The sequence below is a fragment of the Dromaius novaehollandiae genome, chromosome W (genome assembly GCF_036370855.1).
Source record: "Dromaius novaehollandiae isolate bDroNov1 chromosome W, bDroNov1.hap1, whole genome shotgun sequence".
Classification (NCBI taxonomy): Eukaryota; Metazoa; Chordata; class Aves; order Casuariiformes; family Dromaiidae; genus Dromaius; species Dromaius novaehollandiae.
In genome coordinates this window covers 51,731,443-51,756,401 of record NC_088130.1, presented here as the reverse complement: position 1 = coordinate 51,756,401, position 24,959 = coordinate 51,731,443, and the positions used below count along the sequence as shown (strand labels likewise).

General features: G+C 37.4%; 1 protein-coding gene across 4 annotated transcripts in view; it reads right to left on the bottom strand.

Moving 5' to 3' along the window:
• The window catches only part of LOC112995748 (ADP-ribosylation factor-like protein 15), a 232,426-nt gene that overhangs the window by 194,657 nt on the left and 12,810 nt on the right, over window positions 1-24,959 (bottom strand). For 2 of the 4 annotated variants that reach the window (XM_064500777.1, XM_064500774.1), the window contains exons 2-3: window positions 23,972-24,063; window positions 23,269-23,325 (exon numbers count right to left, since the gene is read on the bottom strand). The exons of the other annotated variants lie outside the window; for them this stretch is intronic. In XM_064500777.1, the coding sequence (XP_064356847.1) occupies window positions 23,269-23,322 (54 nt within the window). In that variant the 5' untranslated portion in view covers window positions 23,323-23,325; window positions 23,972-24,063. The remainder of the gene's footprint in view (window positions 1-23,268; window positions 23,326-23,971; window positions 24,064-24,959) is intronic. 4 annotated transcript variants of the gene reach the window in all.

The following is a 24,959-nucleotide window of genomic DNA, read 5'->3' as shown; positions in this document are numbered from 1 at the left end:
GGCTGACAAAAAGTAATGATCATAACACAAACAATTTAATTACTGGCAACTAAAAAGAGGTCATTCAGGTTTACCAGTTATTGGACTTTATATTCCCAATGACATACAGATTCCAAACGTTCAGAACAACCATTTCATCTGGTTATTAACCTCAAGACTCTGCAGTATCCAGGGTCCAAAAGCAGAGGAATAGCAGCCGCAGTGATCACCCCCACTTGTGAGTCATCAGCTTGAGCTTCATCCAAGCTAAGGCACAGTACCTAACCTACATTCATCACCACCTGGGCAAAAACACGTTAGAGGAACATGAGAACTACTACAGGAAGAAATACGACTTAACAGGTCTTCCTGTTCTCTACTTAAACATAATCTGTCTATGCATGGCTTTAACACTCTACTCAACTACATATGAAAAAATTGCAAGGAACTGCCAGGAACCCTACACCTAACAGAAAGGCTATCTTCTTCCATTGTTGAACAGGGTCTACACACTTTCCAGTTTTTTGTGTCACACTGTCAGCTATTTGGCCTAGACTGAAAGACCCTAAAAAGCTAACCTCTGTAGATTTGCTCTTTGCCAATGAAAAAAATCATTGCCCCAGGTATGTAAGCACTTGGAAGAAAGGAGATTTGTACAAATACTTAAGAGACCATTTCTACAAATTAGTCTATCCATATTCGCTCTCTAGATTTTTACTTATACATTTTCTTCCTTTTCTCTCTACCATTTTTCTTCCTCTTCTATTCTCTTTACAGAAAGCTTTCAGATATTCAAAACATACAGATGAACTCAATCAGCACACATGGTAAAACAGCTTTACATATGGCAATACTGGAATGATAAAAGTCTTTGGTACCATAATTAAGATGATTACAGAATCCCCTTGCAAAGACTGAAACCTAGATTTCCCTCAGAATTGGTCATGTTTTGCTTTTTTTTTTTTAAAAAAAAAACACTTAACTTTCTAAAATTGCATTTTCACCCTGTTAACTAAGATGCAAAAAGTTTTAATTTCGTATGTCATTATGTAAAAGGAGGAAGCTGTTTGCTATTAAATTACTAATTAGGCAACAGAATGCTGGGATACCAGTTTGTTTGCTAGGTTAGGGTTTTTTTCCTTAAATAAACATAACAAACACCCAAAACCCCTAAAAATCTTTTTACAATACCCTCATGTCTCCCTGCCCCGCCCCCTCAGAAATGCCAGGATGAACAGAAGCATGAGGGGATGCTACTGGTTTAAGGAAACTTCCATTTCCCTTCTTCCTTCCTTCTATCCATTCCCTTTCCCGCACTTTGCACCTCCTCCCTGTAGATCAGAGAACTGAAGCACTGTATATTCAATCATATTTTATTACTCTCCTGCAGCTGCAGAATTGCATCAGGCAGAGACCTTTTGACTGGCTAAGCTACCATCAGTTTCTGTGCACACCCCAGCATGTGTTGACTATTAATGAACGGCGGAGGCCATAAGGTCTCATTTCAGGATGTCAGGACACAGTGATCAAATCCAGTTCCACTCCAGATATGCATAACAATTCATGCGCACACCCTGCCTCTTTCCAAGCCGAGCTTGCCGACTGCACTAGAACAGGGAAAAAATAGTGAGAATTTTCCATGCTACTTCATGTATAATAAATTTTATTTTACTTTCTGCTCTCCTGAAATTTCAGCATATACTTCTTTTTTAAAAAAACTCTCAGAAGATGGACATGTGTAGTTCAAACTGTGAGAGCACAAGTCATGTACACAGCGCAAGATCTTCACACAAATCCTGTGTAAAGAAAAAGAGCACAGTGAGAGCTGAAGATTTAAAAATACCTTGCTGTCGCACCGCTGCATTTTTGGCAGTATTTCATTACTTCAATCAACGTATTTATCTCTGGCTTTGGCCGAACTCTCTACAGAACATACTATGCTGGATGGTGCCACAGGACCAGCATAGGTCTTAAACATTAACTTCAGATTTGAAGTGGCAAAGAAACATCTATGGTAATGATTTTAATTTCCCTTCTGTAAATCTTCTGACAATGAAGACTATGACACTGCAGTGAGCCTTGACTCACACAGGGCAAATCACAGTAAATTTGTCTGTCACGAAAATCAATTCCAGAATTCTAGAAGAAAATTAATATGAATCTGAAATTGCACATAAAGATATTAGAAAATTTACACTTTTTTTTAACTCAATGCTTTGTTGATCAACTGAAGAGATTTTAAGACCTAATGGACATATGATGAAAATAAAATTCAACATTTCTGGATTGCCCAGATATAACAGCCATGACTGCCACAGAAAGACTCAAAGAACAGTCAAGGTAGATTTTCACAAGGTGTCAGAAAAAGTTTTCCAAATGCTTAAGAAAACTAAGCAGTCATGAGATAAGAGGCAAAAGCCTTATGCAGACAAATAATTGGTTAAAGAAGCAGTGAACAGAGGATAAGAGTAAATGGCCAATTCTTGCAAAGGAGGGAGTTAACTTGTCGAATTCCTCAGGGATTTGTGTTGGATCTGATCTGAAAAAGGAGGTGAGCAGTGAGTGAGGTGACAGAACTTGCTGTTGATATCAAGTTATTCATGGAAATACAGACTAAAAATTCATGGAAGGACCCTGTAAGACTGAGTGGGCAGCAGCATGGCAGATGAGATTCAACAAGTAGTTATCTACATGGAGGGAAAAAACATAGTTCTAATGAGCTGATGGGATTTAAGCTGACCATTATAGTACTCAGGATGAGATCTTGCATTATGATGGTCCCATGAAAATAGCAACTTGGTGCTTGGCAGTTGTCAAAAAGATAAATCAAGTGTTAGAAATAAGGACAGGAGCATCATCAGACCACTGCATAAATCCATGTTTCAGCCTTATATCTAATACTGTGTTTAGTATTAGTCCCGATATCTCAAAAAGGACAGCAGAACTGGAAAAGGTTCCTTAAAGAACACCACGGATGATCAAAATAGGAAAGAGCTTCCGTTCAAGAAATAATATATGTAAGCTTAGATTTTTTTCAATCTGGGAAAGACAATTTTGGGGAGATACGACAGATTTACAAAGTCATAATTGAGCTGCATAGAGTGGTGGTATCAAGTGACTGTACACTGTCTCTTCTAGTACAAAAATTAAGAGCCGCTGAATTAAGCTAACCAGAGATGTCTTCAAAATGAACAAAACGGTGGTTTTTCATCCACCAACAGTTATTAAGTGCATAAACTACATTCAACTCAAAAATTGCCAGAGCTGAAAACAGCTGGTAACTGGGAAGATATTCGGGAACAGTATCACATAAGTGTAATATGAACATTTTTGTGTTCTATTTCTATCTTCAGAAAAGGGTTCAAATAGTAGAGAAGAACACAAGGCAACAACACTGAACAATTGTTGAGAAAAAAAACAGAGTTAACAGGAGCTAATTAAACTACCACCACCCATCCTGTGTAATGAATGACTCATGGGGCCTATGGGGAAAGGGAGAGGGAAAAACAAAGCAATATAAGTAATTAAAGACTGCACCATAACACACATAAAACAAGGCAGGCAAATTAGGCAGGATTAAATTTCTTTTGTACGTACCCCACTATGATAACTTGGCTTTGTGACCACACATTTCCTGTGTACAATTCTTTCATTTCTAAAATGGTGTAGATAAGTTTCCAATGGGCTGGAACAGTTTGATATATGAGTCTTTTGACCGAGAACGCTATTCACTCATTAGAATCAATGGAATGGAACGAGTGAATCTCACCACCTTCTTTGGAAAAAGATAACTGTCTAAGCTGTCAAAGAAGGCGCTTTACGCTAAACTGACTGACCTTGTACTAAAGCAAGTTAAGGAGCACTCATACACTATGTTTTTGCAGCTATGCAGAGGAGCCGTACCTCCCTCTGTCCACTACAGGTAGATCAGCGTGCATGGCCATATTTATAGATACTACTGAGTAAGAAGACACTGAGATGTCATCATATGGACATCCAAGTGTTTGTCATCAGTACCAAAGCATCACGCACATCTCTGCCACTTATACTGATACCGTTGACAGTTATTTCTTTACCTTCTGCATCAACCAGAACCAGAGTGATGACTGATTATGTGTTAAATTGTGCTGAGCTTACAAACGGGTACCTCTGTAAATGGGTAAGTGAGATTTTTTTTAATCTTGGGTTCTTTTCTAGCCTCCAGTTGAGTGTTTCCTACTCTCTCTTCCTCTCCCTGTCCTGTTCCCACTCTGCTCAGTTACAGCATCCTCCCTTTGTGCCTCATCATGCTGTCTTAACCCATCAGACAAGGCACCAAGGAGGAAAAGCTATCGGTTCTTAGTTCCCATGCCTGAACTCAGACTGGCACACAGTTGTTCAACCTGCACACTGCCTCAGTGGCAAGGAAAGTCCTCAACACCTGACAGCAGCATGAGCAGTTCAACCAGGACCTTCAGGAGAGAGTGGCAAATGGTGGGCAGGGTCGAGTCGGTACACGAACTGCAACTTCAGAAAACCAACTGCTTTTATGGATGGAAACATTAGGGATTTTCTTTAAGAGCAGCAAAAAGCTAATTTCTATACCAGTTTCTAGTGTCTGATGCTGGCTGCTATGAGAAAATACACAAAGGAGAGTTGAATTACACATGTATAGGACTATGAAATACTATCTATCAGTTATAGTGTTAAAATGGAAGGTTTAATATCTTCTCTAAAAACTGCTGCTGTTCAGTGAAAAGAATTTTTAAACACCCATATAAATGTTTAATCCTACCAATGCTATTAGACCAACTCCAGAAATAAAATTATGTGACATTATGTTATAAGGTATTACACACAAAGTGTAACATCTATTAAAAGGAAAAAAATCTGAAATGTAATGTCTCCTTGGCTTTGAAAAAGGTTATCTAGAAGCATTTGATTTTATCTCCTTTGCATAAATTCTTATTTTTCTTTTCTCATGTCACCCTAAAAAAGGAAAAAAAAAACTTTGCAATAGTCTCTAAAGTCAGATATTCGGAGATTTGAAAGATATACGTATATATTTATTTAAGACTGGAGATATTTTATTTCCATAGCATTTTGGGAAGCAAGATGGGAGAAGACCTCTACCATGTTTTACATAAAGGAATAGCAGTTATTTATCTAACTGCATCACTATCATATTTTGGCATCCACATTCACTTTTCCCTGTGGAAAAAAAATGCTAATAAGCTTTTCCCAATGATAGCTGTCTGTTCTCCTGAATAATTACAGCTTTGTCACTTTACAGTTTATATTTGCAAGAATGTTACCTTGACATGTATTATCGAGTTTCACATAAAAAAAAAAGAAAAAGCAGCAAGATTCTGACCTTCACTCGTAATCACTTCATTCAGCATGCCTTCATGTTGCATCACTAAAGCTCAAGCCATTCATTTTCTGAGTGGGTACAGATTTCTCCTTTAGAAACTAGGGAATCTGTTTTAGTTTTAATAGCAACACACCCCATTTCAGACTTTCATTAGCTGGCTGAATTAAACTGGTATCTAGAGAATCTCTTTCTGTGTGCGGTTATATTGAGCTAAATTGATTTACCAACATACAGAGCAAGTCAGACCATGTTTTTATAATACTCAATTCAAGGTCATTGATAAGAGTCTACTTCCTGTACTAATTACAGCTTTCAAATATTATACTGATATCATAACTTATGCCACTTAGTCTTTCAAGCTTCCATATAGGCACCCACTTAGTGTCTGATGAAAGACTGAATGGCATTTTTAATATTAATTTTTATGGCCAGACTCTGTCAGGCAGAGGCAACAATATCAAGCAAGATTTAAAACACACAAAATTCATAATATCTACTGAAGTGTTTACATTATCCAGGGAACAGTTAACTACCTTTTGCTGGCAACAGCCCAGTCACTTCAGGACAAGGTAGTGAACTTTTACATCCACATCCACAAATTGCAGCTGTTTCTCACTCTCCTGACTGGGAGAAAACAAGCTGCTACTAGCCATCAAAAATAAGCTAACTAACCATTGGTAATGTTAGCTCTTACTAGATAGAGCCGGGGAACAGAGAGGACTATTTGAAGACAGGTAAGTACAGAAGACCAATTGAATTTGTGAAGTTTGAGAAATACTGGTATAATTTTAGGGAGAAAAGCTAATCCGTTTCTTTTAAATTCTCTCAATTTCTGGAATAAGCTTGGAGAGACTAGGAAGAAGAAACTAATGATACATTTAGTAACCATATGTCCACTTGAAAGGTAATGGCAGAGAAGGATCACACGATATCCCAACATCAACCCATACTCCTGGAAACAAGAGGGCAATCATTAGGAAATTAACAACTTACAATCACTCACAAATTCAGCATGATTTTTCTCATCATTTTTAAGGGAAAACACACATTATTAGTAGTAAAATTTTATCAGTTCTAACAAGCAAAGACCTCTTTGCAGACTTAGCACACCTAGCACGTCATGCAGCCTGTCAATACCCTCTTATGTAAGTGCCACGCAATCTTCACGGAATAGCTCTGTAGGACATATTTTTTGTGACCAGTCATGCAGCACACACAGTGAGCAGCAAGACAACCGAAGCAGAGAGTGATTTAACAATACGTGGTATGCAACAGTCAAATTACTAATGCACAAGCATTAACCAAAACAATGACTGGAGCTCAGGCAGAAAAATAGATCATGTTCAGCTGAGTAACTTGCTTACAACAAGTAACTTAGCTGCTTCTGGCACTAATTTTCTAAACAAAGTTTCATTACACCACAGCTTCATAGAACTAAAAGAGGGAAAGGATCACCAGAATACTCAGTGCATTAACCTGTATGCCATTACTATTACCCAAATAGTGCTATAAGACAGACCCAGAGACTTCAGTTACACTCAAGTACTACAGCCATCAGATCGGATCGTATGCCACAAAAGGAGGTTTGGCAGTACCAGGACACCATCAGTGCCCGAGCTCTGCATTCAGGGAGCCGATTAGGTCAAGTACAGTTCGTAGTAAGAAAACCACTTCCCAACACACTTGGAAGCACCAAGTCCCCGATAGTCTGACCTCAGGGAAAATCTCTTGATTCAAATTCTTGATCTCAAATCTGCCAGTCAAGTTGACTCCAGCCACATGGACAAGAGACAAGGCAAGCATCTAAGAGCACCGAGATAACTGTCCACCATTCCCAATGTTCTTTCTTCTGCAGTAGCAGGTACTCGCGTAAAGATGTGAGACGTACTACCGCAAGTATTCACTTCACCCTGTTCTCCTGTCCTTTGCATGCACTGTGAGCTACAAAACATCTCCCAATTCCCCACTGTAGATAAAGACTTCCAGGATAAAAACTCTAAAGCCAAAAAAACAACATTTCTCAAGAAAATAAAAAGGAGAAATAGCCAATGTTTTGAACTTTGCAATACCAGCACAAGTGTTTGGAGAACACTTTCTTTCTCAAGAGAGTCAGGAAACATGGTAAAAAAGGACGATCAACTAAAGAGCCACAGAGATCACTTAGCAGCCAGTAGCTTACCAAAGAAAGCTTCACAGCTCAGGGCTTAGACAAGCCACTGGAAAAAGCTTACCAGGAAGACGGTTTAAAAATGGAAGAAGGGAAGGAATCCTGACAGAAATTGTTACTAACATCTTGCTGACCCTGCACATGAGGGAATAAGTATTATAAATAAAAGAAAAAAGAAATCAACTTATGCAAGACAAAGAAGGACTGTATATCATAATGCATAAACCTTTTGGATCCCAGAACTGGTCATTCCAGAAAACTCAAAGGCAACCTCCCTTGAAGCCCCTGAATATATACAATAGAGATGGAGTGTAAAATGATTTCGGTTCACAGACAAATACAGTTTAGCTTGAACATCACAAAAGATCTTCTACTTAGACATTCTCCACAATTCTAGAAGTAAAAGGCTAAAATATATTATGTCATCAAACCAGAATACTGAGTGAAGTAGAAGCTGAGGCATGGAGATGCCAAAAGAAAATAAATCAAATCCATCATACCAGACAAAGCAAATTTAGCAGGCCAAGCAGAAAGCCATTCCCATCACTGACAGAAAAGGTGATCTTGGCTTTGCTCAGGGATTCAGGTATTTACATGAAGAAGGTAGGTGTTATAATTTCTGCATCTAGTCAAGGCTAGTTCACTTCTGCTGAGGCAGCATGGTCCACAGCAGAAGGAATCAGACTAGAAATAAGCAAACCTATGTGGTTAGCTAAGCGTAGTATAGCTGTGAGAACTATCTCAAATTTAACTAGGAAAAGCTAATGGATGGAAAAAAGCATTTCAGAGAAACGTTTCAGAATACAAACTGCTGACAGAAAGAAAAGATATTTTAAGAGGATCACACTTGATACTGGATGAAAAAAAGAAGCAGTTGGGTGGACAATCAGATATCAAAGAAATTTCTATATCTATGCACCTAAAATCAAGATCTTGACTACAAAAGCCATGTATAAAACACAGCCAAGTTCACTGTCAGTGTATTTTAAGTTTGAAGACACTCCAGTGATTCAAAACTAGCCTGTTTGAACAAGAGGTAAAATTAATGTAGTATCAACCAGACTGACCAGAATTTCTTTCCTATGTTCATACGAAAGTATTTCCCAACTCACCTGTGATAGCCAGTCTCAGGTTTTACTATTTCCTTCAAAAGGTTACATCAACCATGATTTGCCCTCAAAGTAGGACAGTCTCTCCAAGATGGAGATTAAATAAAGAGTCAGTCATACAGCCAGAATTAGAAGTGGTTTCACATTCTGCCCCTGCCCTCAAGTTTCTCTGGCAATGATAGCCTCAAAAGGCATTTCCCTGTTGCTGTATTGAATGTTCATGTTAACAAGAAAAACTGGCTGTATAGAATAGATTCTGAAAAGGGCCATACACAATAAGCTACCAAATAGGTAAATTTAAACAAGCAAAAAAAAAGTTTTAAAAGTCATATTTAGGTATTTGTCACAACAGGCAGGCATGCGGTTTTGCAGGGACGACTTTCACTTGTCCAGCATTCCACCTGTAGAATAGGAATGCTCTAAGAAAGGACTTGCATAGTTTTAACTCCACACTGCACGTATGTCAGTACCGCAAACCACCTTCTTGCTCAGCCATTCTGAATGTCGTTCAAAAATTTGATTCAGAACAATGCTTTTTAAAAAACACCAAATTAAAAAAATCATTCAGAAAGCCAGACACACTGATTAGATTTTTCAAATTAAGAAAGATTACATATGACCTAGTATTGCCTCAGAATAACTACATAATGCAAGAATTAAAACCTGATTTTACATAACAGAGCATGTACTTTATAGTTTTACTATAATTAATAACTTGAAACACTACTGTTAATAGATTAATTGTAACACTTCTACCTTGGAACATTCCCCCCCACCCCTTCAGAATGGCATGAATCCATCTTAAGCACTGCCCGGAAACTAATGAAAGAGCTATTTCTAAAAGGAAACTACCTTTCTCAACATACAAGAAGCTGTGTGTGAGAAAGCTCCACCAAAGTAAGTTTGTATTGAATTATTATTTATACCTACATCCTGTTTAGCCAGTTTGGAAAAAAGTTTAGTTCATGTTTTGTAGACCTCTTTGTGTAAAGCTTTGAAAAGACTTCTGCTAAAAGAGGGAGGGCCCCAGTACTTATATCCTCCAATTCACGCTGTGTAGCAACTCAGAACCTTCAACCTGGATTTCCCCAACAAAAATAAAGCCACTTTATAATTTCCTCATGAACTTTATAGCTTATATTTCTTTGTTTAAAGAAATATGAAGGCAATGCTGAAGTATGAGAAAAAAATCATTGTTTATAGTTCTGTAACAGCATTGAAATATTTTGACTAAGCCAAAACCAAGTTTTGCAAGAGGTGGTCATGCTCATGGGGCTTTTCACATGTTTCTAAGAATCAAATGCTTTGAAAAAGGTAGGACTGGACAGAGAGAGTTAAGGACCCTTTTCTGGCTTAATTACAGCGCCGCCCTGAAGCATAATTGAGCTTTGATTGCAATTTGGACACCTACACACACTGGTAGAAGGTGTCAGGCTACCTTGAGAATTTTTGGCTTACATTCAGATGCTACTAATTCTCAAGCTAGTTAGGCAAGGAAAGTACATGCTTTCACTCTGTTTTACAAGGATGTTCCAGCAGACAAACACATGGTCTCTCAAGTACAACTAAACTGATAAAAAGGTAGATAGTATCTCTTTTAGAGCTTGAACTAAGCTAATTACACAAGTTATTCTTCAGTGCAAATACGTGCTTCCCCTTTATATACAATTCTGAGTGCATGTGTAGTTGGGTTCCTGACAGAAGAAGAAAAAGTCACAGCCCACGTGAAGTGCGGCAGCAGATGGAGAGCGCAAATGGAGACCCCTCTCCTCCCCTGAGTGAGCAGCTGGCATTGAAATAAGCTAACCAGCAAGAAATTAACCAGGACCAGCATGGATTTAGTCATACTTCCTGAAACTTGAAGACAAAAACCTATTAAAGCTACCACTTCTATATCCTATCACATTCTGAGAACCCTGGATAAGAGGACAAAAGGAGCACTAAGCATTTTTATAGCACAGATGGTACTCCAGATACTGACACTCTCTAGATGGACAGAGTCTGTATTTCCCTACTAGCATGGTACCTTTTAGGTCCCTTACATCATTGCTTTTAATTTCATTTATCTGTATGGTTACCTGACCAAGTACAAGGTAACACTGGAATAATCCTGTATTTCACCATGAGAAATATGATCTTAAGTCTAATTTCTATAGTGTATTTCCACTGGAGAAGACCAAAACAAGCTGTATCTGGCAGGGTAGAGGAAGCACTCACCTCCCTCCCCACGCCCCATAAAACAGTATTTTCTCAAAAAACAAAAATAATTCAAAAATACCCAGTCACAACTGTTAACTCACACCACCACACAGTATTTTTTTTTAAATTGCCTCAACGTCATAATCATTGTAAAAATGTGTTTAATTTTTCTAGACCACAGTTCTTAGGTATGCATTCTCCTTTGAGATTTTTTTTTAAGAAAAGTACAACACTCATTCTAAGAATTTAATGTTTTCTTTCATAATTAGATGCACTTCTACCTAAGACAAACTAAATTTTAAATAGCAATCTGCTTAAATTATCAGATAATCCTCTCACTTTACACCACACAAAAACTCTTGCCCAGTTCGTCTTCATTTTAAACAAAGATGCCATTCAAAATTAAAGATCAAAGCATAAAAGTTGATTATATAACAATGCAATTAATCTCTATTTTAATTCTAGCGTACAGCCCCAAAACATAAGTTATTTACAAATGTTGCATAAAACAGTCAATAGAAATTTATTGTTTGGAAATTAGTTTTCATTAATATATTTTTTATATTTCTGGGTTTGGTTTTACTCTTGTAAGCATTCATTCCACGCTTCTACTATGTGGGCAAAAAACTACATAATTTTCTTTTTTCTCCTTGAAGAACTTGCTGCTGCTTCTCTTTGCTCTTCATCTTCATTCCACTTCCGGTTGGTTGTTTGGCTTTTCTTTAAACAAGGGAATTAACATTAACTTTCCAGCAAAACATAGTCCTCAAACATTAATTCCCCCACATATAATAGTTTGAAACTTTTGTTCAGAGACTGCATATAGGCATTTTCAAGTCAAGAGTTTCTAAATCCAGCTGCACAATCTCTTCTCTCTTAAAACATACAGAACCAGCTGGATTTGACACAGCTCAGCTTTGCTATCTTGATAATGACGGCACTGAAAATCACGTTCCTTGATGACAACTGATATTCGAATCTCTTCATCTCACAGGAGCAACCCAAACTGCAGTAAGGAAAGTCAAAAGACTGTCCTTCAGGAAAAACTATATAAACTTATAAAAGAGTTACTTAAAAAAAATATTTCTATTAATTCAAATTCAATTGATAGGTAGGACCATGTCATTAAATCACAAATTAAGAAAAAAATCCTAAAAAATGCTATTTTATAAACTAACATTTATTACTAATTTTCGTTGAACAAAGAATTTTGAAAGACAGCAAGAACCATCTGAAGATCAAGTAACACAAGGAGCGTAACATCTAAAGATCAACACAAGATTTTTAGCAGAAAGTCTTTTATATTCACATGTATTTCAATTCCCATGACTTGTAGCTGAAAATTTTACTTCACACTTTCCTTTCTATCAACATAATCAGAAGCTGCATATTACATCAACTTTGTAGTTTCCAGTAAAAACAACATAAAAATGCATAATCATCCCATAGTCATCTATTTCACAAGTGTTAAAACACCCATTTAATTAGTTGGTTTAAATACATACCCTCTTTTGACTGCCATCTCTCAACTGCTGCCATCTCTCAACTTTATCATAGAGCAACATAGCTTTACTGAAAGCTGAAGCCAAATGTAATTACAATTTTGACAACCATCAGGATGAACTTGTCCCTCAAACTATGCATCTAATTATTCTTTAGGACAAAACTTTCCCTTGGAATTATTCATATTTTCACAGTACCCTATGGTATTCTGATGGCCCTGTCTGATTCTTAGTGTACTGAAGGTATGTGTATTCACTTACTACATAAACATAAAAATAGGTTTTTACAGTTTCTAGATGAAAATTTGATCAATATAAACAAATCAAGTTAGTATTTTTTTTTTCAACTGGAATGCAGACTTCTCAAAGCTATGAGAAACTACTCAAGTTAAGCACTTTTTGGATAGACTCCAAAGCAAATAACTGAGACAGAAGAGAAATTTCTAAGACTGCAGATTAGTCTAAACAGAAACTTGCAAATAACAATAAGTAGAAAAGCAGCCACCTTAATAGATTTGAAATCTGTACTTTGTTTACTCCTTCATATACAGCTATGCAATAAACTGTTTAGTTTGTTTAATATGCAACAAACATCTGAATAAACACTAATCATTTAGATCTACAGTCCAAACGCCATAAGCATATGAATGCTTATACATTAAAAAGTGAATTAACCTGACCCTCTCTAGTCTTCTACTAGGTTATAAATCCAACCTGCTAGGTTACCCTGAATCAAGTGACAAGAGTCCCTGAGCTAACGGCCAGTCAATGGCTTTTGGTAGCATACAAATAGAACACGAATCAGATTTACGATTTGTTTAAACTTACTAGTTCGTTCTTGTAGACAGAAACAGCACCACATTCTATAAAATTCACATATTTAGGTTCAACTCTACATAGAGATTTCCAGGTTTTCAATAGCACCTTCCTTACTGTTAAATGAGAAATAGAATAAGTTCTCTCTGTTAAAGATCATAGCAAGCAGCTGTGCTGCAGTTAGGTAATGGATGCATCTGTAAGTAATGCAAGAAGTTGAGGTCTCAGGTCTTGTGGGTTTCATAGCAATTAAAGTTCCCTATTGCTGTTAACCAGGGATCATCCAATGACAGAGGCATTTGTGACATACTTTCATTCAAAGCAGGTGCTGGCTCATAACAGGTAAGTCTCTTGAGAAAAAGAGGAAAGAAAAGATCTGTTTCACAGTTTCATCCACTGTTTTAGGAACATGCTGGCGTATTTATGTGTTTCTATTGCCCAATAAAAACAGATGTTAACATTGTTTGGGCTTGTCTTCTAAGGGTCTTTCCAGGCACCCTGGATAGGAGATTGCATACCCCATAAATGCTCCTCATCCAGTAATTTAATATGTTCAGCATGAAAACAATAGGCTGCTTTTGATCCCGGTTTTAGTAGGCAATTAAGGCAAAAGAACAACCAGCATCTACACAGTTGCATCTCTCAATTCTAACCTGCAACAGAATGTACTCCTCACTCCGGTTCCAAATTTGTGATTCTGTCCAGAATGACCCATCAGTTAATTTACAGAAAACTGAAAGAGTATGTGATAACAAATTTTGAAAAAACGAAAGAACAGACTTTCCCTGTTTGTGAGGTGTAAGACAAAGAGCATGAACTGTAGCAGGAGAGATTAACATGAGATTTAGGTTAGACCTTAGAAAAACTGTGTGTAGAAGAATACGGCTAGCTGAGCTCAGGAAGAGATCACCAGAAAAGATTAGGGAATCTGCTAGTGTTTTTTTTTTTTTTTTTTTTTTTTTTTTTTTTTTTTTTTTTTTCTCCTTTTACAGAATCTGGTCAGACATGGTTTGGCCATAGCTCATTCTGCTTCAGGGCCAGTGATGAACTAGATGACTCTCACTTCTTTCAGCCCTATTTGTTATGACTTTATCATGTGAACATGAAAAAATCACTTGTGTATCAAGGCAGGCTGTCTATTCCTAAGGCTTCTTATACCTTAATAATCCATGTAATGAAATCTTGCATTTCCAACAGCAACACATTAATCCATTAATTCATCAGTCTATAAAGCTTTTTTCTCAATTAAGCATTCCTTTAGAAGGGGAAGCATTTAAACCTTGACAAACCCAAAGCAGTCACTGAAAAACCATCTGCAGAAAGACCTTTTCTCGTACCCAAGTAATGCCTGCAAAGCTCCAAACAAGAACTATATCAAGCTTTTTAAATAAGGAATGAGTTTGCAGTACAAAATACAAATACATGAAGTAAGAAAAATCAGTTTAAGAGCTAGGGAATAAAAGCCCGATGCTTAAACAGCAACACAAAGACCTGCAATAGCTCAGACTCAGCATGTAATACTAAATTTTACATACACATCTGCATGAGTGTGTGCACGTGTGCATATATATACACACGTACATGTCTGTGTGCACATATATACACACACACAGGCTAAGTTTTGGCTCTGCATTTGCTGTGCACTCCCCCTATTCAGTTCTACATGGAACTCTTTTCCCTTGCTAAGGGCAGAAGACTCTCTGGCAGCAGCAGTTGTGGTAAGCAGGCAATACACACACTGAAATATAACAGAAGCAGTTTTAGCAAAAATAGTCCAGCAGTGAAGGGAACAGGTGATCAAAAATACAAAAGCCTGAACACTGCTAATACAGACTTAGCACAGTTGGCACCTATGGAAAAAGTGGTTACTTAGATTAGAACCATATGCCAAAATGGGAAAGACATTAGCTCACTACCTATGTCACCTGAAGAAATCATAGCTTGAAAGTGGCCAGAAAAAGGACAGAGGAGTGGCAACATGAAACCTAATGTTATTCTTTGCATTATTATTTTTCAGGAAACAGAGGAAAAATACTAACATCTCCCTTTGCCAGAGAAGAGCTTCCTAATGCGACAGCACAGTATTTCAAAAATCCCTAACTCCTACAAACAAGCCTATCTTTCTCAATCTCATGCTAAAATTCCCAAACAAATTTGCAATTGCAACGTATTTCTGCAACATAATTACATTCTAATCTTAAGAGTAAAAATGGCATATGGCTAATTAACTGTCAGAACTCAAGTGCACAGATGTCAATGGATTGAATGCATGTAGCAAGTTACAATGCAAGGCACCATGATTCAGAATTACTAGACTCTTCCAAACCTTCTCTAGAACTTGCTATGACATACCAGCAAATTGCTTGCACTTTACGCCAGTTTACATTGTTATAAAAGCTCTTATCTCATCATGCAGTTTGAAAGTTAAGCCGTTGGCCGCAAGATTCAGGAATACGTGCTGACAAAGTAATAAAAGCATTATGAAGAAGAGTTCCACAGCCACTTCCAAACATATTCAAACTTCATTCTTACTAGGAGCTTTATTCAGTGACATGCAAACACTTGAAGGAATGCAGGTGAGGATGGAAAACTGGGATGACAATAACATTTATTTTCAAATTAACCCCAGCAAATGGTTTATATATCTATTTGATAGTCAAGTAGGTGAGTGAGAAATCTGACATGTTGGAATCCTGCAAGCAGCACTCAGAGACTGTTTTGGTAATCAGCCCAAAAAATTATGCTAGCAATCACTTCTATCATCTCTGTTTGAAGCTGATTTAATTCCTATTACCAAGATTTTAAGTGCTGACTACATTATTAGTAGAGGGTAGTAGTTGACATAAGATTAATTCACATTACATTACAGGCTCTGCAGAACACACACCTAAAACCTCAGTTTCTTCTATTGCGGTTTTCTTGGTCATTATCAGATAGTCCAGAGCCTCATGGTTCTACTAGCTCAGCAGAGCTCATGCCATGCACCTTTTACTTTTTTTTTTTTTTTTTTGGGGGGGGGGTAATAAATTTTGACTCTTTTCCTCCTGGGGTGTCTGGATTTAGAGCTCCTTCTATGACTTTCGTGTTATTCTGGCCTGAAAGGCAGAAGTCAAATATTTGTTATTCTCATGCTACTGAAGCCTCTGCTTTTTAAACTGGTATACAGAGGAGTGCATTTTCCCATTTCGTTTTCTTTTAGAATTACCTTCTTTTTCAAAGTCAACAGGTATGTTGCAGTGAAAAGCATTTTAGAACCTTTAAACTGAGCAACATCCCTCTGACATCCCAGAACAACATTACCCAAACTGCTCCTGGGACCCTCTCCTTGGTAAATTCATTCTCTACCATAGCCAAAAAATTCAAGAGAAAATAATCAGGAAAAAAATAAAGCATAATCCTGATAAACAGCAAAGCAAAAGCATCTGAAACAAACTTTATGTCCATGATCTTTTACTCTGTATTCTCATTCCACCCTCCCCTTGTCATTCCAATATCTTTTACCTATATTAATTCAGCTTCTTCACAACAAACTCTGCCTTGCCTTCCATGTGTAGACAAGAAATAAACATGGCACAGAATTTCCATGGTTTCCACACACACTGCTGGTTTGATACATTCCCTATCTGCAAGTAGTCAGCTTGTCATAGCAGCAAGAGAGCCCCAACTTACACTGGGCCTCCAAACATGACCATATACAGGTGGTTTGTTATTAAAGGGTATACAACTCAGGCTAATGCACTGGAGTATCTTCCATGTAATCCAAGATGACAATAAAAGTGAAGTAAGCAGGTCTTAAAATAATCTCAAAGTATTCTGAGGATACCAGCATCTAATTGCAAAGAAGATGTAGCAGCAAAAATTCAGCAGACCACTTTAAAAAGCTAACTTCAACATCTGAACAAGTGTTTTTAACATTATAAGTGAGGAGAAACATATAAACAAAGACAGTTAGATGCATACTAATAATTAGAGAGACGGTTCCCCTCCTCAGAGCTTCCTTTGACATATTTGACTGCATTGATTTGAACTACTACCCACTTGTGTGACCTCTTCCCTTATAAGATACCTGTTCTTGAACACATGGAGGACACCTTCAGAACACAGAACTATTTACTGTAGTAATCATAACAGTAACACTTATATCACTGATGCCCTCAGGAAATAGTACAAGCAAGTCCATAGGGAAAAATAATTTCTTAGTCTAAGAAAACCGGACAAGCTTTTGAGCTCAGAGTAATCAAAACAAGTCTAAGACCTGATGAACAAACTGATCCCACTTTCTATGCACAATCCAAATTTTGTGCAAAAGAAAAACTTCACTTCATTGAAAATCCATTTCTAGTCTTTGTTCCCTTCAATATTCAAAGTGATATAACAAATCACTGGATTTGTACACTTCCCAATCAGTAAACCAAAATGTCCCACTGCTATCTTTCAGAGTCCACAGGATAGCTCAAATTTCAAGCATTTTATATTTTTGGTAAGAAATAGATGATTAGAATGTCGAACACCTATGCTTCCCTAAGTATTTGCAATTCACATTTTAAATCTATAATCCATTTAAAAGAATTACTTTTCATTTTTATAATTGAAGAGGCTACTTTGCAAACTATACCAAAAAGGGATGCTCAGTAAAGGTCATCAGGAAAATTCCACATTCCCAGATTAAGCCCCTGAACCACTCGAGCCTACAGGAGTAGTTTATCTTACATGTGGATCAGCCACTGTAGGCAAAAACATGACTTTCTGCCAGTACATTACACAACTGTTTTCTGGAAAGAGAGCAACATTGCAGATGAGGAATCTTGATTTCCAAAAAGACGACGCAGAACAGTGTTTATGTACAGGATAACTAAGCACATGGCCTTGATAAATATAAGCTGAATGGCAATTTGCCTGAGCAGAACAGATTTGAGGCTCTTGTACTAAGGATCTGGGCTTTTCTCCTAGTCCTGCCTAAAGTTAATGATCTGTGGAACAATGCCAGTGCTTTCCAGAGCAAGGAGACCTTGAGCACTAAGGGACTCTGAAAAGCAGAGACCACTCAGATGAAACAGAATCTGAGGTTGTAATTCCCCTAGATCACAACAGGGCTCTATTCCAGTCTGCAAGGTTGTCAAACAGAAAACACTTCATTCTGACAAAAATTAACAGGCTGACTAATTTGGTAAACCATACATTTCCCAATAAATCCATTACTAGTTGTCAGAGGTTTGTAAGGGGCTATAAATATAGAGTATATCAGTTAATAGCTCAGGGAAGCGGTGCTTTTGCAGCAGCATTGGTTGGGCCAAGTTGGTGAGCTCTTGGAGCAGATAAGGTGAGCTCTGGACACAGGGAGAGGCTGCTCAGCAAATCAAATAGTTTTCGTTATAATTAATCATATGGAGAGAAAGGGGAGAGAACGGGGTTCTCATCCTCATTCCTAGCCCACTTCACTGTCTTAATTTTCCCCATTTGAAAAAGGTCACAATTCTTTCTTCCTTTTGGAAAAGTACAAGGGAAAGTTTATATCTGAAAATCCATAACATATCTAAGTGTTCGTATGCATCAGAACATTATCTCTCCTTGTCCCTTTCTGCTATTTAGGTTGGTTTTGGGGCGGGGCCAAAGACAAAAACCAGCTCAACTCCACATTTGCAACAGCAAACTGGACACTGCAAACAAAGTAAATACTTTCTCTGTCCAGGTGGACAAGAGTGATTCTGTACCACCATCTCATCAAGCACAGGTCATTGGCAAGAGTATGGAGATGGCAAGGACATTTTATTTAAGACTGAAAGTCAAAAATACTTATACCTTTCCTTTCTAGCAGTCTACTTAGAGAATATCAATAGTGCTTATGAATGGAACTGTCCACATTTCCCAAAGGGTAGTGCATAAAAGGATTTTTCCTGCTGCCTTTTTGTGCCTTTGTTTTGCTGCTCATGTCAAGGACATGACATGGGAAAGGGAGGAGTAGACAGGATATGCTATATGAGCTCTGTTATTACTTTAACTTTGCATTTTCCAATAGGAAACCACAACAGGGAGGGGAGAGTCTCACAGGAAGCTTTCCATACTGTAAGTCACAAGCTTGCTCCTGAACCTTTCCAAACATGCTCCTATGATTACCTCCTAACCCATGATAACCTTTAGTTGCCACCTTAACTGACTTCTCTTAAGAGCTTCCCCTCTAATGCTTCATGAATAAATGTTAATTCTGTTCTGTCCTAACATTAGACAAATTCCTTAGCACACCAGCTGTTTCCAGTCAAACCAATTTAAAACACAAATTTATCATTATAAACAAAGACAAATGTAAGTTAATCCAAAGTAAACCAGAAACTAAAAGCACACATTTGCATCATTTGCTATACTTACCATATATAAACTATAGTAAGTACAGCTTTTAAATACATCATTTATTTCCACATCTCATTGTGGAATAGCAAGCCAAGTGGCTGCTCATACCAAAATATCCATTACTCATCACCTTCAGAAAGAAGATGCCAACATCGATGCAACGCTGCTTGAGTACATTAGTTTTGCCATACCTAGCATTTAAGTAGAAAGCTCTGCAGAGGTTTTTTTGTTGTCCATATTGTTTTGTTTTTACAGAAGTGTTTTACAATCGTCTATCTATTGATGCCACACTCTGCAATCAAGAAAAACTGTTATTTTCTAATTTCTTGAGATGGGAAAGTGCTTTTTCCTATAATTTTTCTTCTTAATGCATGCCAGCCAAGAACCACACTTCCATTAGGCCTCCTTAGGTTTTCTGCATGGTTCTTAACCACTGCAGCAGCTTCTGTCCTTGCTTTAACAGCCTGCCTACCAAAAGGACAAGCAAGATAAAAATTACTAGTCTTTCTGCTTATTCTTGGAGTCGCATTTCAGGGCTGGGGATTGCAGAGATTACTCTATTAGCCCTGCCTCAAAAAAAGATTATTATATGCCAACAGTTTAGAAGAAAAAAATCTGAAAGTCTAATACAGAGCATCAGAGAACTTTCCAGAGATGATATGTAGGCATACAACCATGCACAATATTTCAAAGGTGGAGTCCTGAATGGCTATAAAGGTAGCAAGTATCGCATTGACAAAACTGTCTTACAAGACAGACAACAAACTTCAGAGTATTTTTTTCTCTGAAGTTCACATAGGCTAAACTCTCCACTGTTATTTCATTTTTTTTTTTTTTTACTAGCTTAAAGTAAGTTAGGAGCAGAAAAGAAGTTAATGATAACAGCACAAACTCCTGTCAGAATTTGCCATGCGTTTTCGTATGCTTGCAACCTCCATGGCCACAGACACTCAAGTAGCAGTTTCTCCACCTTTTCCCACACTTAAATCAAATTGACACATCTTACTCAGACACTAGTAGAGTAGAAGAAACAGAAATATTCAGTCTGAAAAGGATGGTATTTCTGCCAGAAGGAATTAGTTGTGTAACACAGACACAGGAAATGGATTTTTCTTTTTTTAAATCCCAACAGTTTCTGTTTAGGTTTATGACAGTGTTTTCATTTTTAGGATACACATAGTTCAGCTTCAGATCCTTACAGATACCTATACAGTTTTTATATTAACCACCTCTACTTTTCTACTTCGCTCTTGGCTTGGGGATATGCTTCTAAATAACCTCATCCAGTTTTATCCCCCCAAGTAGGTAGCACATCTCTTTCCCCAGTCTTAAAGACCTCTGCTTTTCCCAGCTCAAGACACCAAAGCTTTTTACTCTTAGCCATGGTAAGATATTAGCCAGTGAAACAGGTAGCAGATAGTTGCTGAGGCTCTTTTGCCATAGATATCTATGCATAAACCCTTCCTCCACCTTATAGCCCATGCAGTCCTGAAAAACAGGAAGCCTATTTAACATAATAGTGCAGTTGAAGTAATGGGTGCTTGGGAGTGTTACTGATAAGCAGCTTGATAACAAACCAACAATTGAGATTTCTGTAGTCCAAAGGACTAACGAAGTCTATGCAAGATACTTGTGGCACTGTACAATGAGGACATGCAGAACAGGAAGTGTCCAAATAATACAGCACAAACTGAATACATGGTGCTGCTAAGGACCGGCACTTCAGAGACTTAGCTTTTGGATAAAATCAATTCAAAAATCACTTAAAACTGAACAAGAGCATACAGTAGAAAGCACATGATATAAGATACAGGGAAATTGATTAAAAGGGAAATGCGTGTTGGAGTTTTGTGCTTTGTTTCTTGACCATCAGTAGAGAGCACTATGCTTCCCAGCTGCCAGATTGCCACATACCTAAGCAACAAAATCCAGTGACAAGGGACTATTTACATGACTGAGAAAGAGCAGGGGAGAGCGTGGAGAGAGCAACTATTGCACTTCGTTTCCTCATAGCTCCCACTTCAGCAGGCCTCTCCCTTAGCTCTGATACCAATCAAAGCTGTTCAAATCCAACTCTCCTACCAGATCATTGGAAACCCGCTTTTCTAATGACAGGCATTTCTATATAAGCGAGTACTTTTGCCATCCAGCACTTCCCAAAACAACTATTTTAGCATTCACATACACTTTATACGCAATGTATGTCTTCTCCGCACACTGTCACCACCACTGCACATCTCTGGATGCTCTTAAGTCTATTCATCACCCTCCTTTCCAGTTCCTCCCCTGTAGTCTCAGCAGCTAGAGAAATCAGTTCCTTTCATTACTTCCATGAATAAAGCTAGCTCTTCATATTTTGTAATTAAAAAGTGCTTGATGAAATTAAAGATAATGCTGCCCAAAAGAGCACAGTAAGATATCAATCACCCAACCATCTCTACAACTGCAGCTACCACAATTTAGTGAAATGCAATATAAGCAACACAGTGATTTATTTAAACTAAAATAGAAGCAATTATTGTCAGAGGGAATATTTTGCCATACAGCATGCCTGCTTATATACATTTCACCTGATTCTGCAATATACAGATATCTTCGCAAATCAATTTTGACATATTAGTATAGGCTTTTAAAGAGTTAGCAGATGGTTTGCATACCTTGCAGCCATTAAAACCTCATGCTATAACCTTCTCTGATCCTTTAAGATAAGCATGCTCATATCACATAGGAATTTGTATAGAGAAAGCTTTTCTGAGGAAGTTAAATATCACAGGAAAACATGCTTTTGACTTCGCAAGTAGCAATTTCCTCTTTAAGGATTTTGTCTGTACTACCCAAGTTTGTTAAGTTCCATCTTTTATAAAAGAGTCTTTTAGATGCTGGCAACACAACACGGGCAAATATCACGGTAATAACCTCATGCAGGTATTAAACCCTGCCTAGAACTCAATTCTAGAAACAAAAGCAAATTTTAAGCTTTGGGATTCTGCCTCCAAGGAAGAGTAACTGGTAGTATATTGTTCTCATCACAGGTGCTCAGAATTCACATACCATTTTCCATTCTATTAGGCTATATTGTCAAAAAGGGTATATGCTAGGCTTCTTGAAAGGTATTAACAGTGGAAGCAGCACTCCCACTCCAAGAGCTCCAAGATCTGAAGCATGGTCTGAGCTATAATGTCTGAAACACTAAGCAGAGCTTGCTCTAAGAACCTCTACAAAATATTCATTCATCTATCTGTTCTCATCGTCAATACAAGCAGCAGTGGGAAATAATATAACAATTTTTTTTATCTTAGCATATTTAAGACACGTGTTTCTAAAGAAGGCTTCATATTTCCTTTATATAACTTAATTGAGGTTTGGAAGGTTTCATTTAATAGCATTAAGGCACTCCATACAAAGCTACAACAATGTCTGCATATAGCTAATGCGCTTTAATATATGACTTAAACATCGTGGATATTTAAAAGCAAACATATACAAACCCTTCAGTAATTATACTGGCCAAAATTCTCAGTGACTGATGCATAGAAATTTCAAGTGTCCTTATCACAAGAAGTGGGCTGAATTTTTCTTCAATTTTTAATTAGAGAGGAGAACACTTTCTCTGCGCCTGTATTAGTAAAGCTTTGATAGGATAAACCATGCTGTAGTTTGTTAATGTAAACTAATATGATAAATCCCTCTTGCTAACTACATTATTAATCCTGATCCCAAAACCCTAAATAACTTCTTTTGACTAAAATGACATTAACACTAACAAAAGTTATTTATTTAGTTAGAACATTGGCTTACCGTGAAAATGCCAATTCTACAAACAGCAAATGAGAGCTGGATACATTCAGACATAGTCTAAAGAAATTAAAATAAAGACATTACCAAAAATTCTACTTATTAAGAGTTCAAATTACTCTCCCATCTCTCCCCTCTCCCCCAGGAGAAACACCTGATGGTATACTACTACGTTTTTGCTGTAAAGCTGTAGCAAAACTGAGCAAGGTAAGAAAGATGCCATACAAATTCACATTATCCAGATACTTACTACCTTTCACACAGAAGCAGCTGCCAGCATCACTGCACTTACCAATACAGTATTTCATTATAGGCCTCAGATTACTCAGTGCTCTCCAAAATGCCCATATACCACACTAACATTTTGCATGCAAGCTTTCAGTCTCATTTATTTTAATCAAGTTTGATTTAAAGATAATCTGCAAGAGACATCCTAATTGTCAGATTAATGTGCTTTATGGCTTCTTAGCAGTCCTTAAAGAGGCTTCTATGTTTAAATACTACGTTCTTCTCTCCTTGCATCATTCAAATTCTCTTCCTCCATATCACAAAATGGTGTGTATACCTTGATGCTCCTGTATTTCTGAAGTTGCACTTCTTGAATTCCCTGAGATTTCTCAGGTTTAAAACAGAACTCTTTACTGTCTTGAACATTTTATTTAATCTAGTCTTGCAGCTGTCAATAATCATATTAAAAGTTTTTTACCCTGAACTTGCTCAACTTCCAATCTGTTGTGATGCCACAATTCTACGTCTTCTAGCAGTCACCCAGAGCGGCTGATGATGGACTATGAATTGCTGACGGAACAGATGAGAAAGACTTTCTTTAAACAGTATGAAGTAGTCAGAAAATAAATCCAAATCCCCCCGCCAAAACAGACCTTTTGTAAGTTTGCCATTTTTGATATATAGTCAAGCACAACAGAACCGGTTTACAGTGATTTACTTAGGACAGTAATTGAGGAACTCTTTTCTCACTGTGGGCAAAAGTTTAAAGCAACTAAGTGGAACATTTTTACCATATGTTTACCAAGTTCACACATCATCCATACATACTTTATGACATGAAGTGTTGTATACCACAGGCTTCAAACAGCATCCGTGAAACAGCTTTTTTCTGTGCCTCTACTTTCTACTCCCACCTCCCGCCCCAGAAATTCTCAAGTGAATTATCTAGTTAATTGGAATCTTGATTTAAAAAGTTAGGAGAGCAGCTCTTACGAAGTATATGACTAAAAACAAACAAACAAAAAAATGCAGCAACATTTTTCTTTTGCTGTAACTGTTAAATATAAAACAAGCAGTATCTCACTGAACTGTCTGAATGTCAAAAGGAACAGTACAAGGACCTGAAAGAAAACCTCGACAGTGTGATTGATTTTCTATTCTTACTGGAAGCAAGCTACGATATTACCACCTATAAGGGAATGCGGCTTAAAAATGTCATTTAAATTGCCAGCATATTTCTTTTTTTTCAGCTTTCAGAACAAATACCCAATTTTGTGACTTGTGCCCCCACCTTCCCATAGAAAAAAAAACCAGAAAAATAGCAGTAGAACTGACCATTACCCAAAGTGTGGGGGTGGAGTAGGGGTATAAACGGTACCCAGACTAAACCTGACAGTGTTTGTGTTCCTTGTTCCAAAGGTTCTAGTGATGACTTCTCCAAGCAGTATAGTCCAGTGCTTTACTAT